The 22,989-nt window shown below is 34.8% G+C and overlaps 1 protein-coding gene across 5 annotated transcripts in view; it reads right to left on the bottom strand.

Annotated features, from left to right (window-relative positions):
• The window catches only part of SLC4A7 (solute carrier family 4 member 7), an 82,217-nt gene that overhangs the window by 17,699 nt on the left and 41,529 nt on the right, over positions 1-22,989 (bottom strand). For 3 of the 5 annotated variants that reach the window (XM_031590241.2, XM_090142529.1, XM_031590240.2), the window contains exons 3-13: positions 20,852-20,995; positions 19,966-20,101; positions 18,842-19,002; positions 17,295-17,483; positions 10,154-10,269; positions 8,655-8,812; positions 7,263-7,350; positions 5,609-5,755; positions 4,260-4,363; positions 2,586-2,760; positions 5-138 (exon numbers count right to left, since the gene is read on the bottom strand). In XM_031590241.2, the coding sequence (XP_031446101.1) occupies positions 5-138; positions 2,586-2,760; positions 4,260-4,363; positions 5,609-5,755; positions 7,263-7,350; positions 8,655-8,812; positions 10,154-10,269; positions 17,295-17,483; positions 18,842-19,002; positions 19,966-20,101; positions 20,852-20,995 (1,552 nt within the window). Of the gene's footprint in view, positions 1-4; positions 139-2,585; positions 2,761-4,259; positions 4,364-5,608; positions 5,756-7,262; positions 7,351-8,654; positions 8,813-10,153; positions 10,270-14,436; positions 14,779-17,294; positions 17,484-18,841; positions 19,003-19,965; positions 20,102-20,851; positions 20,996-22,989 lie in introns of all 5 variants that reach the window. The other 2 variants (XM_031590242.2, XM_090142527.1) reach the window with 2 other exon arrangements.

The following is a 22,989-nucleotide window of genomic DNA, read 5'->3' as shown; positions in this document are numbered from 1 at the left end:
TTACCTGCAAAATTTAAATAATATTTTTTCAAATACTAGAACTGGTCCGGTACTCCCCAAAATAGTAAGAGGTTGCCCAGCAAAGAGAGAATAGGCAATCCCAGTTAACGAGGCTCCAAAGAGGGATTCTATTGCACTCTGTTCAGGGGAAAAGAAACCACTTTGACTATGCTGCCTTTCAGGTTAGCACGTAGCATCACATCTGCATAAATACATTTTTAAGATGCATTTACATAGAAACAAGACAAGATGTAAAAATATTACAATTAATATTAATGTTTGAGACACTGTTAACACTGTTTTGTGGTAACAATACCAAGGACAAAAGGCTTGGAAAGCTTTGCTCTTGAGAAATATAAAGCCATCCAAAACCATGAGAACAAGTTACTAGTCCTGCTAACTAAAGAGGAAAAACATACCAACAACTACTACCAATTGAAAAACAAAATTAGTCAATACGTAGTATATGGAAAAAGTTCTCTCTCCCTGTAAAAAAATAAATATATCTAAATATATATACATATTACAACACACCTGTACTAAAACATGGCACAGTGTGCTGCATCAAGCTTGCATCAGTCAGCCAAGCATTACAAAACGAAACAACAAAACAAAACAAAAAATCGACAAGGTGGTGCAGGGGAAATTACTGAACAATACTGGCTTTTGTATACATGACACCATAAATAGATGAGCTGTAAACCAATGTCCCACCTGGTAATGCATTTCTTTTAGTCGAAGAAAGATACGTATTTTAGTTCTTGATTTGAACGTTTTACTATAAATATTATTTTTAGCAGGAAATGTTATAATGTACCTCAAGAGAAAGACAGGGCTTTCTAGAACCTAAAATGATGTTGCTGTAAAATATCTAAATATACCTCTTAGAACTATGAAAATTAATACATCACAAATTGTGGGGTTTGCTCTGGAATTTTCATTCATTTGCTACTTTGTAACAACATGAGCTTAAGAAAATAAAAATTATGCAAACTTGAGCCCAGTTCAGAAAAACATCTAAAATAGGTGTTTGCTGAACTGGGGCTATTAAAAATGAAAAAGCATGCATCCTTTTTTCATTATGTTAGAAATATATATATATACATACATATATAAAAATACAATCTCTTTTTTAGCTATTGCCTTTCAACTCTGCTTTTGGCATAGTCAATGCATTAACCTGGGGGCTGTCAATCAAGGTGGCAGGGACAGGAATACTGTGGAGGTGATGACCTCTGGGAATGTGAGGAAAAGTTTCAAACACAAACTGTGTACCTTACAGTGTCAGCTACAGTGCTTGAACATGTGTGTGCAGTAACTAAGTTTTATATTCAATGATGCACACCAAGAATCTGAAGGCAGGAACAAACCCGCAAACAATTCCAGATAGCTAAAAGAAAGAAGGTATTTAAGAATCAAGCTTTAAAAGGAGAATATTTTCATAATTATATGGGGTACATTCATAAATTACATCAACATTTAGATAATCACAAGAAAAACCATCCCTACATTTACAGTGGCAGAAATAACAAATGCAGAAGTAAATCACATTTTTTCTGTGCACTATCAGCTTGAAGAAATACATCAATAAACAAATATTCGAGTCAGCTACATTACTTGAAATTGATAAAGGTTAACTAAATTTTAATTGAGTACATGTTTAAAATCTGGTCTAAGTACCACAAAGAATTTTATAGCATTGTAAACTTCACCAGAATTTTAAGTTTGTAAAGGGACATTTCTGAATTTACCCTTTCCTTTCCCCAAAAGGACAGAGCCTTATTTCTTTGCAATAGATTTAGAAACAGAAAATACACTTCAGACTAGTTTACTCACACGCCGTTTAACACAAACTATAAGTCATTAACGTTGCTGATATAAGTACTCTTTCCTCATTCCAAAACCTGAAGTGCAACCGAACATTTTGGTTAAAAAGGTGTTGGGTGTTACACACTGCCAATGTAGCAGTACCAGAAGTTTATCGTTAATATCCAAGTTACTTTCAGTGAAGAGTATTTTTGGCTCTTGAGACTTATCTCTTTTTTATTTTTATTGATAACATACCACTGGTGAAAGTAAATACATATCCTGTCCATTGTTTAAATACAGAATTGACTGCTACCCATAAACACTGTAGGCATTATCATCCTCATAGGCCTACTACTCAAGGCCAGTACATATTCTTGGCCATCCACCTTGAGCCTCTGACTTTGCCTAAAGTAGGCCTAGTGGGATAGTGTACCTTTACTGCTATTCATTCATTTTATTCAAGTAGCCAAAAAGAAGGCAATGCCCTTTCTCAATTCATGAAGATACTCTCCAATAAGGCAGGATAAACATTTTTAAATTTTATTTTATAATTTTATTTTATTTTTACCTCCACTGTGCATCTTCTCCTGTTCACATGGGTTCCCCACATTTTCCACAGCAACTACCTTTTGGGGAAGATCTGCTTTGGGGCAGGCTAATCAAGTGCTGTGGGTAAATTCTTCAAATACAAGTATAAATAAACGAGACAAATGCACACAGTGACTTGCCTCTGAAGGTCTAAAAGCCTGGCCACTACCATTTTTTTTTGTACTCACTATTCTGCCTTGTGTAGCTTCTCCCAGGAGCCCTCCAAAAGTGATTACAGGAGACATACAGGCACAGTATAGGAAAAGAATCGAGGCCAGGCACTGCAGGCTTAATGCATCCTTGAAGTCACTCAAGAAAAAAGGTGCTTTCCTTTGGATGTCAAGTATCAAACCACCAAAAAGCCTAAATAGGTGAGATGAAACTCGTCAAACTGTACACTAAAGGATTCTAGCTAGTTCAAAACTATGGGCTACACAAAACTGCCAGTGCCTACTGCCAGCACAAATTAGCTATTTCATTATCCAGATTAAATCATACAACGTTTAAATATACACAATAATCTTATCTATTCTGATTCAGTATTTTCAGTATTTTTCCAAAATATAATCAAACAGATCATCCACATTTATAAAAGCTGGCTAGGTATGCATATAATGGGCTAGATACTGAAAAGATACCTTTACAAATACATTTACCTAAGTAATGTTTAAAGGTAAACCTGGTTTATGATACTCAAAACAAAAAACAGGAGTTATACGCTAAACCTCAACCAAGACCACCACGCTGATAATTACGTTTCAATATCAATACTCCAATTGGTAGCTGTAGCTCTGTTTTTGATCCAAATTCTGTACATGAGTATGGTTAAGTCCATAAAGATAATAAATCTGAATATATTTAACAGCGAAAAATTTGGGGTATGGAGATATTTCTAAATGGTACAAATACGAAAACAAATATATATCCATCAGTTGAACTGAGAAAGTTATTAACAAGAAATCAAAAATGCATTTTGCTTTTTTTTTTTTTAATTTCAAGAATAAAATATTAAGTAAAAATTGTATCTGCAAAAAACTGTATTTATTGTTCTTTGTAGGAACTTTATTTTTTTAAAAAGCTTTTGTAATACACAATAGTTTTAACTAGATATAACTCTGTGAGTAGAAATCATTTAGCTGCATATACTGTATTAAAAAGGAAAGAAATGACTATAATAAAGCCCAAATGGTTCTTCTTACAAAGGTATGAGAAAGATGCAAATCACTTGAAACATTTATCATTTTGAGGATAAAAACTTTTTACATCTTTTCCAGATCTTTTCAGTTAGTATAACTACTCATATGACATGAGACGAAGTCTTATCCAGATGCATTTCCAGTGTTTGAAAGTTTTTTGGGAAGTACTGCAGAACTAATAGAGAACAATAATACAACTCAACTCAAAAATTCCTTACGTTTTATTTCAGATAAAAGAAACCTAAGCGAAACAGGATTTTTTTTCCCACCACTTTGTATTCTTTGCCGTTTGGCTTTATACGTGTTCAATAAAATAGGTTTGCATTAATGGAAATTTTTAGTAGCTAGCCCAATATTGAAAACTGTACATTCCTACTATAATTACAATAATCGCATGCTCTTGATAATTTTAAATTAAAAATACTTAAAATTCAGTTAAATTAGGTAGCATCTTATCCAAAATCCTTCACAAATGTGTTGAGTAATATTGCCACGGGCTTGAAAATACTTCAAGCAGATTTCCATTTACAGGCAAGAACCCAACACTTGAAAAGGAAAATGGATGCGTACTGTATTTTTTTCTGTTCAAATCTCATCATTAAAGGCTGAGAAGGTTTATCACTTCTATTTGTTTGTGGTAGCTAGTATTTAGGAAAGAGAACACACCTTCCAGTTCTCTCAAGTTCAGGTCCAGCATGATGACCTTCTTCTTTGAGAGTCTCTCCTGTAGGAGTAGATCCATTTGGAAACTTAGGTATCTTCCTTTTCTCCTACAACAACAAAACCCAACACAAACACATTTTGAAAAGATTGCTTTTGAACTAGGAATGATTTAAATAGAGTGTTGAGAAACTCTACGTCTTCCAAACCATTTCCATATCCCCTACTGATCACCAGTTTTTAATTTGCCAAGCCCATTATTTATTAAATGCAGATGAAAAGAGATGTACAACACTCCCAAAAAGATCTTATTAGTGGCTTACACAATGGTGTAAAACTTCCCTTTCTACAACAATTACCTCCCCTGAGATATGATGAAACAAAGTCCGCCTTTTCAAAACACAGTAAAGACTCAGCGATGTGGCCTTGAAATCAAAGCTGTTGTTTTTCCCTCAGTCATTTCCAGAGCAGTAGCCTCCAGCTAGTATCAGAAACTGACCTCAGTTTATAACAAATACAGTATTTAGTGAAGTATAAATGAGAAATCATTCCTCTGTTCAGCAGGCGCCTCATATGTTTCTTAGCCAATCTTGCATTCCCAAAAAACAATTTAAAAAAAAAAAAAACATCACCCTTTGTATTTTTTTTTGTTTTGTTTTTTGGGGGGCTTTTTTTGGAAACACATCAAGAGGTAGGCTCGCACTACTCATGAAATAAACTGCACTGCTGCTCCCTCTCCATTTCACTGACTCCTTAGATTGCAGTTTAACACCAGCATCAGCCTTCTGGATTAAGAGCATCAGTCTCCTGCTCTACTTTTGATCCCTGCAGTAGTTGTAGACAATAAGAAAGGGAAGTAGCCACAGCTCCCTAATGTAACACTTCTCCATTGCTCTCAATTCTAAGTCTTGTGGCACAAGGGATCGCTCCTGACCTACATTTATCTATACCATAAACATTCAGTAAACATTATTTGTTAGCTGATATACATTAAAATTTGTTTTCAATCAATGGTGTACGCAAATAAAGTTTTTATAAGAATTACAATATTCTTACTGATCATTGTTAGATTAATAATAAAATTTATAGTATGAACACAGGTACAATGTTACAACTCTTCCTTCACCTCAGAATCTCATTTCACAAAGGAAATAAATACAATTTTCTTAAAAACAAAGCTGGAAACTGATCCAATATTTTTTCATAAATGAACAAATGATCTACTTTTTCTTACAAATTGTTGACAGCCTTCTTGATACTTTACTGAAGTTAATACTCAGTGAACAATTAACTTGCATTTGGAAATGCATTGGGGCTCCCTGCTAGATTATTTTCCATTTTATTTATTTATTTACCTGGGAAGGAACACTTTTTGGTGGTTCAATTCGTATAGATGGATCCCATTCTCCTGGAGGTAGTACTGTCACTTGGTCTAAAAATTCATCAATTCCTGATAATAAATCATTTCTGTCTTTAGCTTTATAGGCAACATCATGGAAAACCTACAAAGAGAAAGCACCCAACAATCAATTATTATTTCTTTAAATTTTTGAATGAGAAATGATTATAAGGAACACTTGATTGTTTTTAAAAAAGCACGGGAAATTTCTAAAAGGTCCTCGGTAGTAAGTCTTGCACACTTTTACATTAAAGACAATGCATATGCAAACCTTTATAGATCATAAAATAAGGCTGTTTCATCTTCAAAAACAAAAACTTCTAAAATTTATTAAAATTATAATCTTCAATATCCGGTAAATCAAATTAGTGCTGTACTGCCCTAAAATTTTGCTCTGCTGTCACTGCAATGCTATACTGTGCTAAATGAGGACAAAGCAAACAAGAAAAACTAACAATAGCAAAACTGTAAACAAGCTTTAAACAGAAACATTTTTTCTTGAGAAATTTTGTTTGTCCCTTCTCCTGCTCAATCCAACCTTAAAAACCTCTAAAGAGGCACAAGTAGTCAATCTTCTTACTGTTAATAAATAAATAAATGAATAAATAAATAACCAAACCCCACCTAAGCTATACTGTTTCACAGGTTACTACAACACAAACTCTACATTTTACATGGAGGAAAAAAAACCTGCTAGTTTTGCTATTAAAAACCACTTGCAGAAGATGATCCTAAATTGTATCTGCACATACTGAAGCCTGAACTATTAATCTCCAAAGACCTAACATTTAAGATTTCCAACAGTAAATTAGATAAATTAAAGCCTGTTTGTATTTTATATGTCTTTTTTAGCCACTGAATATTTTTTCAGTGTTCTACAATATTCCTGAAAATCAGGCCACCTAAAAACTAGAATGAGCAACTAAAGCGTGCTGAACAAACACTATATCACGGATCAGTTGCCCATTGTAAAATGAGCAGTCTGGTTTACATTTCCAAACTTACAAGAGTGAAGAATTATTAGGATATTTAGCTTTAGTATTTCTCAATTCAGTAGATGGCGCTCGATACAAGATGAGTATTAAAACACCCTAATTTTGCTCAGTAAAATGACCATAGTTGAGTCACCATGCACTTTAAAACTGTCCAGCAGGGCTCTAAGAATATGGCTACAAATTCTTAGTAAAATACACATATTAATTATTCAATCCTGCTTTGACAGAAAATACCTGCTATGACTCAAATGAATGCACTCTTAAATTTCATCTTAAACACTCATGTAGTTTGCTGTCATTTTTGATAAGGCCACTCATATCAGATGCAGCTCTAGTTAATAGCTTTATTTCCTAATATGAAAATAGAATACATTTATCAGACGTAAGATAGCTTTTCTGAAATACATTAGGCAATTCCACAAGAAAAGCAGGAGGAAAAAAAAAAAACATTTTACTACCATTTAATTCACTAACACAAGAAAACTTTTTACTATTCTTCATTTAGCCAGTCTAATTCCCTTTCTTTAGCATGCCACTCCCTAAAACATTTATTAACAAGTCAGTAAATACAGTATTTGAGTCTTTATCTACAGGTGTTTAAAATACATCACCCACATCATCTGTCATAAGTGTTGCTATTGATCTTCCAATTTCATGATACTGTGGAGCTTTTCCTGCTGGTCCCAGCAATAAAAACAAAAACCTGTGGAGAAATCAACCAATAAGATTTGGGATTACTGATGTGAATATATTTAGAGGCTTCTTTCAAACTAATGTTTCAAGAAACTCTACTGGTCTTCTTTACCATTTCAGATCTTACACACTACCACAAAACTAAGACTTTGAAGTCAATACTGGAACTCAAATCTAGAACAAAAATTACTTTGAAATATTAATTAGATATAATTTTTCAACTTCTTATAACAAATAAATATATAATAAATAAGTATATATTCGTTGTAAAAGGTTGAATATACATATTTATTGTAAGAAGCTGAATAAATATATACATACATATTTAAAAAAAAAAAAAAAACAGAGTAAAAATCCACAGGCTGCAATGCAATGAGTATTTCTTCTGGCCTTCTCACTGGCAAAGAGCCCACAGTCAGGGCCTCAGAGCTTTAGGACCTGTTCTCAGTTTTGTGATGATCGCCCCTAAATGGGAGTCAAACCTCTCTCAATTTCTGACAATACATAGATGTATTTCAAGCAACACATCAGACATACTTATATCCTGCGTCAGCAGAAGGGAAGGGATTCTACATTTTGGACTACTTTTACCTAAAAAGGTGAAAGGGAATTTTTTTTTTAAACAAGGCTAATATTTAGAAGTTCAAAAAGATATAAAATGATCAGTAAACTTCAGTAAATGTTTTTACTATATTCCATGAAAACAATGTTCCCACGTCAAAAAAGTAGCACACTCATTTCAAGGCACAAAAAGCTCCATGTTATTTTTCTTAACTACAATAACCAAAATTGAGATTGTATCTTCAGAATAAAATATGCTATTCCATATAAGCCAGTCTGAAGCATTCTGAAAAATTTAAGACAGCAAAATTTTAGCTCCATTTGAATTTCCCAAGAAACACTGTGAGCTCTTCTGGTAACTACCATCTAAAAATTCTGAGATGTTGAAGAAAACACTGCCAAGATTATTTTTACCTGCTGCTATAGTGGATATGCTGAAAACAACGAAGACAAACACGCACTTTGGCAATTTTTTAAATAAGTAAATAAAACCCACATATTTACAGACTTCTGTCAAACACCATACTGTTTCATGCAACAATGCATCAATGCTTACAGAAAATGAAGTTATCTCCTCTAGGGCCGAGGTATGACCAAATAACCTGTTACACTGTTAAACATACGTCTAGATTTTCAAAGCTGATAGTCTGTGATTTTGTATGTATTCTACTTGAGATTTGAAATATTATTAAACTTATACTACAAGTTTACTTATATGAAAAGTAAAGCCAGACTTTCCAGGCATTTATTTACCGTGTAGGTACCGGAACCTCTGTGAGGCCTGAAAGAAGCACAGCAGGGGAGAGCCTCACAAAAGCAATAATAGGTCTTTCTAAAAAATCTACTTCTCCCACTAACACATTTGATGCTTCTGCTCCTGAAGGAATTTTCCTCATGAAGTTCATATCAACCTAGTCATGTGAAAATGAAACAAGTGCATTTGTTAACATAAACTCTATAACAAAATTTTTGCTTATCAGTTATTTACTAGACATAAAAGCTACAAAGAAAAATACAAAAGCAAAATAAATATTCCAAAATACGGAAAGGACAGACATATGCATAAAATATCAGCCTGCCAGTCACTAACAATAAATTATTTTGTGTAAGGTACGATTACTACTTCCTACTATATTCTAAAAGACTCCAGACTGCATAATCATCTTTCTAAGATTACTTATCAAGACAGACATACTGCGATAGGACATACTTAAATTAAGCATAATTAGCTACTGAGAGTTCATGTAATTACTCATTGTTTCTGGAATGCAGTTAGTTATTTCACAGTTGTGTATTTCAAATATATAAGGAAGTTGTAATTTTGAAAAAGAATTTGTATATTTACATCTCATCCATGAAGAATGACAGTTGAGAGATCTAAGCTTTCACTTCTGCACATAATTTCAGAAAAGCACATGAACTCTTTGTCCACACACATACATGCACAAGCACCAATTACATTGCTATCTAGAGAACTTACAGATGGCCTCTTGAGTCCCACACCAAGTGTGCCACAACTACAGTGCCAGGAGACTGACTCCTGCCCAACAGGAGACAAGGCAGGTGTACAGAAGGACAGGCCAAGCAAAAACACAAAAACTGTGACAGAGAAGCAGGAATAAATGGCACCTGCTATCATCAGATGAGAACTGCGGTGCAAGTTCCCTTTGTTAAGCATAATTATTTAATGTGGAAAACCAATGTTCTTAGTGTTACACAATGCAGATGACACTACAGACTGACTTTTACAGTAATGGCCACAACGCAACTTACCCAGCTAATTTTAATTATCAAAGAGGCATGGAATTAATTTAAAGCAGTACAAAAGATTTGATTCAGAATGTGATACTATGCACTCCTAGTGATTAAGATGAACAGTAACTTTTATATAGCAAACTTAAACAAAGAATGAATTCCCTCTAAAAGCCACGTGCATGCCCCCAAATAAAAGCACCTGGGAGAACACACTTCCAAATTGCTTTTATACATCTTTATAGCAGACCTGAAAACACCACCTTCTACAAAAGAAAGTACAGAGGCTACATTTATTAAGTTACCAAAATATCAAAAAGTTCACCAACCATCAAACTAAAAGTTCAGTCCCATAGAGTTAAGAATATTTGACATATACAGCATACGCCACATTCTGATACTACACACAACTTGTATGCAACTAAGACTGCAGTAAGAGCTAATGCAATTTTTGCTACATAGCTCTTGTGCTAAAAACAAAGGCATTTAATGTGACTTACCTTACTAAAATCAACAGTGCTGTTTTCTCTGCTTCCACCTGTCCCAGTACCTTTAACATCTCCACTCTTCCCATTGTCCAAATTTCCAGGTGCTGACTGAGGAGATGCTAACAGCCCTAAGTTCAAATAAAGGAGATAAGTTCAAAATGGCATTGAAAGCAAACCAAGGATGCAACATATTAAAACTAGATGTGGCAGCTCACTTAAAGCAAATGTGCAAGTTATTCAGAGTGCTCCACATTAGTATCAAAAATGCAACATTAACAATTCACTGTGCTCTCAAAGTAACAATATGATTAAAATAAATAAAAAGTAAATATTGCCTCAGGCAATATGATGGCCATTTGTAGAGCCGTCATGAGAAAGTAAGAAAGATTCTGATGGTAGAAAAATCTAACAAATGCTGACATTTTAACTGTAACCACCCCAGTAGTTGTTAGACAGCATCTTCACTATATTTAGAAGACCTTAAATACCAAACACCTGTTAACTATAACCTTGCTGTGTAGCAGGTATTTCAATTGTAAAAAGACTGGCAAACTTCAGGCTACGACTATAAGAAGCAATACCCTGGTTGTAAACTAAACCCATACAAGCAAATAGCTTGTACATACAAACCGTGACTTCAATCAACACAACAAAGCTCTTAGTATTAATCCAACCAGATGATTACTGTACTAAATCATCTCTTCAGCATATTAGCTGAAGAGTCATGTACAGTGAAGATACTCAAGTTAAATGTACAACATCCCTCTGATATCTACACCAAGACACAATAATTTTGCATGGCTTGCTAAGCTAACACTGAATTCCATGTTCAGTGAAGGGTGCAAAAAATAAAGTGACCCAAGTGTTCCAATATACTGACTTTCAGGCTGCCACAGTCAGCCCTACGTAAGTAGCACTTAAACTGGTCTAAGGATGTGTAACTAAACCTAAATCTTTTTTTTTTTTTTTTTTTTTTTAATTTTTAATACAGAGTGTTCCTTTGTTCAGTTTAATGTGCATCAGAAGAGCATTTTGCATTAACTGTCTAAACTAGACCTTTTGGATGTGGTGTTAAGCTTGCTTTAACATGCTTCCAAAGCAACAACTAAACAAAGCCTAAAGCTTAAGGCCTTTATTTTATGAAGAAAGTTTGTATTTAGATCAATCATCATTCCAGTCAAAATAAAACCAAAGTCCTCACTGGCTGCCTTCTGGCTACTGTTCTACTCTAACTACTGCTGGAAATGCAAGGTTGCTTCCCTCCATGCTTATTATTTAGCAACTTGATATTATTTAACATTTCAAATTACAACTGAACTCATTTTATTAGTTCCCCAAATTTATTTCCAAAAAACTCTTTCAAAGTGCCATCATCAATCAAAAACATGCAGGTCAAAGCCTTAAGCACTAATTTTCAATTCTATAGCTTATACGAGTTTAAGTGGTGTGGTCAGTTTTTCCTGAAGCAAAAAAGCAAATGACATTAATAAGTTGTAATTTCCTTTGTGAAATCTAACCATGCACAAGTAATGAGTTAACATTATAAATACTATACTCAGTTAGTTCAACCAATAATAATCACTTTCTACCCTTCCACTCTGAACTCAACACCTAAGCATGACTATTCCAACATAATTATGTCCATACAGACAAGTTATTGAATAGAAAAGTTTTAAAGACAAAGTTACATCACATTTCTCCTTGAAGAAATATTTAGGTTTTTTTCTTTTTAAATTAAAATGCAGTGGGTGAAAAAAAAAAGACATACTTCTAGAAATCAAATATGGAAAAGCCTTCTGACTTATTTTCAGTTAGTAGACTTTTACAAAAGTTGTTCAGAGCATTATTTTATATAGCTTTATAACACAATTAGTAGTGAATTAAGGGATATCGTGTAACAAGCTCCTTAGCTGTTACTCACAGGGATTACAATTCACTAACATCGCTAAACTTTTAAGTGTTCATCTTCAGCTGTGAGACATTTGCCCTCCTAGCTCATCCTATGAAATTCATAATGCAACCATTTCAAAGTTTGAAAAAAATAAAGCTGTTCTTGAGAGATGACAAAAGAAAAGAATTTTAAAGGGTATCTTTCGCCTGCTTTACTTTATATCAACTGATGACTGGTTGATAAAAATCAAGTGGCAGTTTGAGAGTGTGCCCACCTCCTGCCTTTTACAGTAAATCACAGTTTCAGTATCCTTCCAGCTATTTACAAAAGAGTAAGAAAACAAACTGAATAGCACAAGGACAGAAGAATGCTGAAAAGAAGAAAGCCATCTATTAGCAAATTAAAACACTTCACTGAGAGAAGGCAACCTCAATCATCAAGATGTGGAAAAAGTATGCAAGCTTCAAAATTACAGACCATGATCCCTAAATGGAATGAACTCAGACAAGTGGGGTTTTTTGACAATAAAGATGACTTTTGCTTCAGAAGTCCCTTCTGAGTCTGTCTCACAAGACAGAGATTAGTTCAGTTACAGGCCAGAAATTACAGTCTGAGAATGTCCTCCAAAGCATCTGGAAGGAAGACGTCTCTCTGTGGTCGGACAATGTCTCAAAAACTGGGGGTGGGGAGAAAACAAACAGAAAACAAAAATGTATTCCATCATTATTGGTGTTCATCTTTCCTTGGAAAGACATTTACTTATGGACTAACTGGGAAATCATCCCTTTCAGATTTTTCAGTTACAAGAATCAACCCCTTGAGGGACAAAAGTAATCTGAATGTGACTTGGGAGATTCTGGTGGAAAACTTTAATAGTGAATACCTGATACTATTACTATCAATCATTTGTTTGCCTCCTGTTGGGTTCTTGAGATCTTGGGTCTGGCATTCCTGTCAGACGAGTAGAAAATAAGAGAACTGAAAACTAATTACAGCTGTTAATTAAAAAACAGAAGTATCTTAGAAAGATCATTCATAAGAGAGATTGGTCTTCACGTGAATTCTCTTTTTATTTTCCTTGATGGAGGCAGAGAGGGGTTTTAGTTCACTTTTCTGAATTGAAGTAAGGTTGGAGGTCTCTAATCAACTCAAGATAGTCTGTAAAATAATTTACTCTTTCCATTCAAGCAGCTTGGCTGTGAAATGTGAAAAGACAGATAACCACAGCCTTTTCTGTTAGCTTATTTTTAATGCTCTATGTAGCAGTGTGCTCTGTTTTACCTTGAAGCTAATCCTAGTAAAGAGATGAACAGATAGAGTTGGAAGGGTAAAAAAATAAATAAATAAAGGATATTTACACTAAATACATACAAACAACAAAACAGATTGTATTTTTCAAATACAGTCTGTGCACAGCAGCAGTTCAGAGGGAACTAAGTTCCAGTAATCTTTCAATCTAATTACTAAATAAGAAAGGAAGGAAAGCAAGCAAAACTTCCCCAATGAAAGACTTGGGTGAAATCAGCTTCTCTTGTTTTTTGTTTTAAATACACATAGATACAAAGCAGAAAAACCTAAAAGCTAGATTATGGCAGGAATGAAGTTCTGAAAGAAAAAAATAAATCAGCAGGAGCTTGAAGGCTAAAAAGCAAGATTATCCCTTTAAAGAACAAGATTTATCCAGTAAGTAAGCCAGCTAATAAATTACTGAGCTCTGACCTAGGAATGTTCTGAACTACCTTACCTTACTGTTGCATATCAAACAACAAAATAATGTCTGATATTGAAACACTTCACTAATGGAAAGCTACCTGGAAGCAGGTATAGATGCACTGAATCTGCCAGTTCCATCAAACTGCTACATTTTATAATGGTCCTGTTTTTTAAAAGCACAAAAGCAAAAATAAATCTGCTCAACAATTTCATAATAAAACTAATCTATAGATACTATTGACTACTGCATCCTTCCCAATTCTTTTGATAGTCCTCTCTAATACTTAACTGCTGTAGCTAGCTCTGGATATCAATCACTTGTGTTAAATATTACTTCATCCACTGACAAAAATACAATAAAAACAAAACCTGGCATGGACTGTAAGTGAGTGGTAGAAAAAGGCCAACATCTTTGGCATTTTGCTTACATATTATGTTTTAAAACCTTATTCCTTTCAACTACGCCAACGAAGGTTAAATAAGTAATTTTTTTGCGAGCTTTTGTTAAAAAGCTAAGAAGTTAGAAGTGCTGAACAAGAAAACAGTCACAAGTGAGAAGAAATAAAACATGCAGGCAGAAGAAACTGTTATCACAATCCCTTGTGCCCAAGTTATGTGCCAAAAACATCACAATGCAGTGATCCTGATGCACAAAGCATCACACGTGGATAGTTTAAATTTTGATAGTTGCCTGGTGTTTTGCCAACATTCTCCTCTGTCTTCTCTTCCTGGCTTTCCTGCACTTCTAAGTCCTCCTCAGGTGGGTGGATAATTACTGAAGGAATATCCTTGCCCTGAAGAGGATTTGGATGGGCACTTGTGGTTGGTGGGTGGCTGCAGGTAGGACTGGAGGGTGGTGTGTTTTGAGGGGTAGTTACAGGGGTTGTACACCTTGAGGTTGCCGGGGTTCCAGCTCTTGAAGAGGGAAGAAGGTAATTGAGAAGAACTGACAAACGGTTTTCTCCTCTCAGGGAAATATTTGAGGCAGAGAGACCTCTTCGCAAAGAGTGGCGGGAGGCTGAAAGGCCTTCCCCTGAGATAAAACAAATGAAACACCATGAGGTTTACAACAGGGACATACTAAATCAGAGAAACAAATACGGATTAACAATTTACATAGTAAATTGCAAGCTTTATGGGCCAAAAGTGTCATACTCATGCAAGTGAGACAAGGTAAGAGCAGACCTGATTTTAGACATTAGAGAAGTCAGAAGTTACTCGAAAGTACTAATCAGTACACCAAAGATATGTGGGAGAAGATATTGTTTTAAAATCGGCGAGAATTTTTTTAATATAAGAACAAAACTAAAAAATGGTATCTCTTCAAAATCCTTATTCCAAATCACACAGCAGCTACCTCTAATGCCATCAAGAAAAACTACCATAAAAATCTTTAGTAGTTAATACATTACAAGAGTTCACAATTAATTCCATTCATTATATATAATTAATATTTTTATGAAAATATTTTTAAAAACAACACGATTGAATTATCAAATTATGTTACATGCTACTGTCTTCCTATAGAGGTCTTGTTTAATTGTAAGTTTTCTAGCCAAGTGTAGTCTCAATACATAGTCTTAGGCCAAAAAGAGAAATTTAAATGATTCCTTCTCCATCTTCTTTACTGCAACTTACCAAATACCCCCAAATTGCCTAAAATCAAACACATCTCTCCAAAATTCATTGTGACTTTTCTTCCCCCATCCAGTCTCCACTGGATTCATCCCCACTACCTTCATGTTAAAGAGAATATTCTTGTCATAGGTCCTTCAAGGTTTCAGTTTGTCATGGATTCTAGTTCTTTCTAAAGCAGGAACAGGGACTGCATCTTTATATTTCCGTTAGAATGTTTAGTTCAATTCACAACAACAAAAAAGGAGAGAAAAATACCTGGGATGTAAGTCACCTTGAGAAAAGAAACAATTACTTCTCCTACAATCCAAATCAAAGCCATGCTATTTTCACATAATATGCCATCAAGCAAAACCAAAATACCAAACTAGACATATTTAGTCTCAGATTTGTACTAGGCAAGATTACAGAGACCAATACACTTGACAACTTCAGAACAACTTGCAAGACAGAGGCACAGAAAGTATACCTAGGTAAACGTCACACACATTCCCCTGCAGCATGGAAAAGTGGGTCCTACAGATACAAACGATTTAAAGTAAGAACTGATGTCTTAGAGTTGAGCAATTATAATGGCAGTACAGCGAAGTCAGGAGGGCCAAAGCAAATTGGTTGATTTTATCTGTATTAATCATTACAAATAACAACTACACTGGACTTGCAAGGATGTCTGAGTTACGAACATCAGATGTCCTAAAACTAAACACACACGTGTACAAGGTGCCTAAAAATTATTATACATGTGTGTTTGTTTTACCAGTTTAGTAGAGAGTGGCTATATGACGATAAAGGAAAAGTTAACAAGCGTATGAAAAAATCAACCCTGGGGACACAGCTGTTAAAAGATGGGTAAAACCAAGTCTGTATTTGAAACTTTCACATTCGCTAAACAAAAAAAGAATGAGTCAGAAGTTATATGGAAGAAATTGTACTTTTAATCAGTCACATTTCCTTTCTAGGAAAAACTGATTCTGAAACTATCAGTGAAAAGTATGCATTGTTTACTCACTAGCTAAGAACACGCATCAGAAAGTTCGGGCTAGAGAACACTCCACAGACATACTGAACCTGGACTCAACCCAAAAAGCACTTGACTAAGCAGAGCGTATGTTCTAAGAAATGAGACATTTCCAAAGACTGGAAAGGAACGTTGCTGCACAGAATGACTCATGAAATCAGTATTAAGTTTTCACTGTACTAATAACTTTAGCTTGAAATTTCACATGGCTTAGTTAATGCAAAGCATAAAAACAAACAAAACGAAAAAAAACAGAGAATGGAAACAAGCCATAAAAACAGAAGTAAACTGCTCTGCAGTTTAAAGTCTCTAAAAATACTGCATATACCTTTCTCGTGCATTTTTTTTCCTCCCCCAGACAGATTGTTTTACAGAAAACACGGCAAGAATTGTGTCCTACAGAAAAGTAATTTCTTCACCATTAGAATAGTGAGCTCTCTCACCATGTAAAAATAACACCAAATTAAAAGTCAGTAATCAGCAGCATCACTGAACTCGCAACATGATCACAAAGCAAATTCTCTTGCATAAACTAAAAAAGCAAGCAGTAGCTACCTGACAAGCATATGAAACTATGCCACAACGATGACATTCCTCAAACGTTACATATTTTATTCAAGCGTACCCTAAAAAGCATTAGGGCTAACGTGCATCTACTTCTACACTTCAAAATAATAATGCATGCTATATACACAGGCAGGAGTGAAGCATTTGAGTGAATTCAAAAATATAGAAACATCATCCACAGCTACGCATGGCATACTCTGTTACTATTAGTTCATTGTTTATCAAGATGAAAACACTTATCTGCAACTATCAGCTGAATTTTCCTTCATCTCCCAGTGAAAACATTATGTAACAGGTTAGAACAAACTGGACACTACAACTTATCTCACCATTTCGTTCAAGCAAGTGAGGGTCAGAATGTTTCTTGCCTATATCTGCGAAAGACCGAACCAAAGGAATCCGATTGCTGAATTTCTTCTCATTCTGATGATGGTGCCTTTTTAGAAGTGCCGCTCTCACATTCTCCCTTATGGATTCATCCAGTTGGCCAGAAGCTATCATGTTGTCCAAGACCATATCTACAGAACAGTGAAAACAGAAAAATGAAATGTTTATATATGTAGCTATCCTTCCACACACCCAAACACTGTAGTTGCAACAAATCATATGAAAAAAAATGAACTATATGATAAACAGAAGTGCGTTTTCAACACCAATGCCATCTTCAAGAAACCACAGGAAATTTTCAAAGATGTCATTAAACAAGTAAATAAGCAGAACAGAGAATGCAGATCCAAAAATACTAATAATATAATTTTAAGAAATAAGCTACTTAATATTTTATGGTTTACTTTCAATTACAACTTCCTTTCAAAAAAGAAACACCTGTGTTTTCAACTAAAAGTGAATACACAAAGAAAGAAAAAATGCAGAACAGACACCTTAAAGCCTTAATCTGGTGTTCCCTGTTTTGAAAGTATACAACTACACTAGAAGGAAAGTTGTAAGATAACAGGATGAATTCTGTAACTTCTGTTACTTTCAGATGACTCGAGCTCCTGAGGCTTGTGACGCACACACTTTAAAAAAGGAAATGTAAAATGAAAGCTAGTTTTATCAGCTAAAACTGATGAATCAACTGGCGAACAGTATCAAGTTTCAAAGGTGCATCTCATCAGTATGCTCACACAGATGAAAGTCCGCTGTGATTATGTAGTTATTTTTATTTAGAAACACACACACCTGCACAAACCAACATTACCCTATGACACAGAACTTTTCAACATATTTTTCTATTCTTAATTAGTGCATCAATGAACTGCAATGATAAGCCATAATCACATAGAACTTTTCACAATGAAAAAAAGTTATGGCTCAAAATGCTTTACAAGCAAAATTATATGCCATAGAGTCTTTGCCAGTACAGTACAACCTCCTTTGGGAATCACTGGTCTTATGCTACCTTCTCAAAAGAAACTCCTTGCCTGTTTAAGGGAAAACTATGAACACTATGAACACCTATCCAGGGAACCGAGATAATACATTTATAGCCTTGTGTAGGATAATAATCCTTGGCAGAGTATACTTTCATAATGGCACCAAAAATTAACTTAAAACCAATTTATGCAATCACTTCATGTGTTACAGACCCACCTAAAGTATTTGCTATCAAAAAAAAAAAAAAAGCACTGTTTACACAGAATTAAGCAATAGCTATCTTTCTTATAAACTAAGATTACTTCTATATTTAATTTAATAAAACTCAATTAACGATCAATTGCTTTTACAAACCAGCTTTTTATAACCAGATGAAGAAAACTGCAGATGTACATAACTATTTCTTCAATGCTTCATTTTCAAGAATATTTTAAAAAAGCATTTCAAGTAGAGATTAAAATTTAGAAGTAAAGTATTCCAAAAAAAGTTTTGCTGCAACCTGCTATCTCATCTAGTGTGTTTGCTCTCATGTCCAACATGACCGTCCCATTAAGAATACAGCTTCGCAGTTCAAAGAGACTATGTAGAGACAGAGTTGCTACATAAGGCTTGCTCCACCGATCACCACCATCTTCAACATCCTCTTCAAATTTTAGCCACCTGAAATGAATACACATACAAATATTTATATTTCTCCCGGAAAACAGACAACTTGGCAAGCCCTGCCCTCTGTGGCTCTAAGCAACGCTGAAGAGGGAGATATATCAGTACATGCTGACTTTCCTTTCTCAGAAAGCTGAGCAGATTGACAGTTAGAACACTTATCTAGCTCTTCGTCCAGACTGAAGTCTTTTAGTTCTAGTCCATTTTGTTTCATCAGGTTTAAACAATACCTATCTATTCATAAATTCATAAGAACAGCGTAGAATTGTGCTACGTTACTTGATCTGCATGTCTTAGTTTCATCTGTATTTTAGGATTAAAAAACTGTCTGAAATGCACTGTATATAATGTTGATTCTAGGGTGCCAAGTCAGACACTCAAGAGTTAAGTAACATTAATGTTTAACTATTAATTGGCTTTTATTCTAATTCACAGGTATAATAGAAGCTGAATTTCTGCAACAGTCAGAATGCAATAAGGTAATCGGAAGCACTGCATCTGGAAGAGTGCATATTACAACACATGTAAAAGGAAAAAAATCAACTGTGGCCTCCTACAAAGAACACACACACAATCTTTGAAAACAAACAAAAAATTGAAAGACCTTCCTAAGAACAACATATGTAAATACCCAATATTATTTAGGTTTGAGTAAAAAAAGATACTATTATCAACAATAATAGAGCAACATTTTCTGAGACAGTAAATTCTGCATTACATGGTTAAGCACGTGTATTAATAAACAAACACTGTAGCTTTCACAAAGCTACAGTGAAATTCAGTGTCTTTTGAGAAGCCATATTAATTTCTCCAGAATTTGACAAGTAGAAGTTTCAGTCTTCTGAGCCTGAATTGAAAAATTTCTACAGTTCAAGAAAATTCCAACTCAGATCTAGCTTGCAGTTCTTCCAAATAAAATCACTAGAAGATACACCTTGAAACAATCTACCTTAAGCTTACCTTGCAGTTTCTTTCCACTCATACTCTTCTCCATCCCTGAAGCAAAGTTCATCCATTTCAGTGAAGAGATCATGAGGAATGTGTTCATCATCATCTTCAGTACCCAGGATAAACTGCACTCGTTGGGATGGCGTGTCTTGAAGAAAAGGAGAAACTCAACAACTAAAGTAACTCACACTTTTATTATAGAAGAAATAAAACGTAACAGTTACATTTTCCAGTCCCAGCAAGAAGCATGCAGCAGAAAATTATCTTCCAGAGTATTTTTTAGATTCAGATGAAAGATCTGAATTACTAATAAACTCAGAATTAAATTCTGCTTTTGCAGTGTTGTCATCATCCAATAAACTATTTCTGAAAAAAGCTCTTGAAAACAATATTTATTATCTATGAAGATCTACAGTAGATCATTCCTGTCCCAAATCCAACATATTCAAAGAAATCCATAAAAACTAAATCTCAGCAGGCAGTACAATTCCTTACTATCAGACAACTGGAAGACTCAAGTAAGTATTTTAAGATCATGGATCAAGTTACCATGGAAATGCTGCTTTGTAGCTCTATCCATATTTTTTAAAGTATTGAGTGACAGAAAATACAAGATCACAAAATCTGAGAAATTGAGTTTAATGCAAATAACCAATATTTTTATGATAAAAGAGTATTATAAGCCCAGTCCAATTCAGTGCAGGCTGCTGAACATTCATTTACACACCTGAAGCCCAACACTTCATGACTATATAGAACACAACAAAATGTTTGCCTGATTGAAGATAGAAACACAATTACAGTAAGAATAAAAGAAACAGCATAAGCGCTTGAGCGCAAAGTAACTATTATAAGCTTATTTTCAAGAGACACAAAGAACTCCAGACAAATGTCTTACCATATGATGGAGATTCTCTGCCATCCTCTCTATCAGTTTCTTTTTCTTTTTTTCTTCTGTGATGTCTATGCCCACGATGTCTATGCCGTCGACGACCTTGCTTTCCAAATGGGACATGAACGCCAATATACACAGCTCTGTGGCCTGTCAAGAAAGTTGAAAAGAAAACAATTACACACACATGCACAAAAGGACCTCCTGCCCAAAATTTAGCATCACTGTCAAAAAGACAGCATGGTTAGGCTGCAGTTGAACTTGATGATCTTTAAGGTCTTTTCAACCTGAGTTACTCCAGGATTCTATAAGACATGGAATTTAACAAAAAGAAATCCTAAAGTACTTGGGAAAATGATGTTTACTGAATTACTGTTACCATTTGCCTTCTACCCTTACCCAGTGTCAAGGAACTAGTGTTATACCCATTTCCCAAGTAAACTGGGTAAGAATAAATTGCGGCCCAATTCAAGAACTCCTCTGTGAAACATGGAATGTTTGTCAGTTGCCTGATAAACACCAGGGAACCAGAAGCACAGTAGAAAAAATTACAAGATATGCCTTTTGTTTACTGAAAATCATCATACAAACTTCATTAAGAAATTACCCATAGCTTATAAGTCAGAAGTAGTTTTCTACAGTTGAACAAACCGTCAATATTTTTAAATATCATGTGACACACCTATGTAAACCTGATGTTCAAATAAACCATTAATTTAGTATGAGGAAGGTAACAGAAACTTACACAAGCAAATTTATGCCTAACATATCACACATCTGACAAAAAGTTTTTTGTGGATTTTTCTCTCCTCTCCTTTTTTGATTCTTGAATCTTTTAACAGCGCAAACAGCTCTTTACAACATTTACTTTAAACATCTTATTTCTCTTTGGCCTTTACATTAAGGCAATACTAGCATCAACAGCCTGGCAGAAGAAATGAATCCAATTGTTCTGAACAAGCTACTGCCATGTTTATTCTAATACAGTTGGCATATACAGTAATCTTTTCAATTTCTTCTTCAACAATTTCAGGAAGAATCACATTAACAATAAGCCTAGAGGTTAACAGTGAATACTTGATTACACTGAATACAGAAGGCTGACATTAGCAAAAGGAAAAGGAAGTGGCTTTCCACCTCTTAGAGAAATGTAAATTCAGCAAATTTACAGAAGTCAAGCAAGTCCCCAGGAGTTGTGACTACACACACACACACACACAGAGACAGAGAGAGAGACAGAGAGATTACGAGGACATTGAAGAAACAGTCCATTACAGTGCTTTGAAAAATAATGTGCTAGTATGCCAAATTTGCCTTCCAGTAGAATCTCTAAGCCCTCCCCAAAATATAAATCTTTTTTCATAATACATTTTAAAACAGTACTTTCATGGTACTGCACAAGAGAGAAGACTAACAAAAAAATAAAACCATGAACAAACTCAATGTTTGTTTCATCTGTTGAAGATTGTTTTCCAAATTACGAGACTTGATTCTTGATGCAAATTGAACACTGAGCTTTAATTAGACCTGACTGACTGGGACTGTGACCAAATGTGAAATGAAGCATATTAAAAATAATTTGTTTCCATTAAGAGTAGAAAATTGATTAAATTGTTGACGCATTTATTACTCCTATTTATAGGCAGAGAATCCTTCATGAGTTTCTTACAAAAAGAAGCTGAACCTTACCCTCCATAACTACTGCGTGAGAGGTAATTTCAGAGCAATTATCACCAACATGAGTCCTGAATGTTAATCAATCAACTTCACATGTAATATGGCTAGATGGCACCATTAACAGCAGCCAGGTTACCAATACCACAGAGATGCAATAACTAAGTACACGGACACCCGACAAGGCTTGAGACAACAGACTTACCAGGTCCTACTCAGATCTGCCCACTGCAACCACCATTAGCAGCAAGTGCACAAACCATCCCCACCACCATACACCGTGAGGGCACGTTATATTTTACTGAGTCAAGTAGCATGTATTAAGCTCTAATTAAACATACTGTTAAACAGTCAACAGTTCATTGATGTTCGCTACTCTACCTTCAGGGTATCACAGCTGAATGACACTGAATGAACCTTCCAATGGTTTATACTACCCCTCAGCCCTCACTGCCCATAAGCAACTTGTG

This window comes from Phasianus colchicus, chromosome 6 (assembly GCF_987193195.1).
Source record: "Phasianus colchicus chromosome 6, bPhaCol1.hap1.1, whole genome shotgun sequence".
Classification (NCBI taxonomy): domain Eukaryota; kingdom Metazoa; phylum Chordata; class Aves; order Galliformes; family Phasianidae; genus Phasianus; species Phasianus colchicus.
This window is presented reverse-complemented; position numbering and strand designations above follow the sequence as displayed.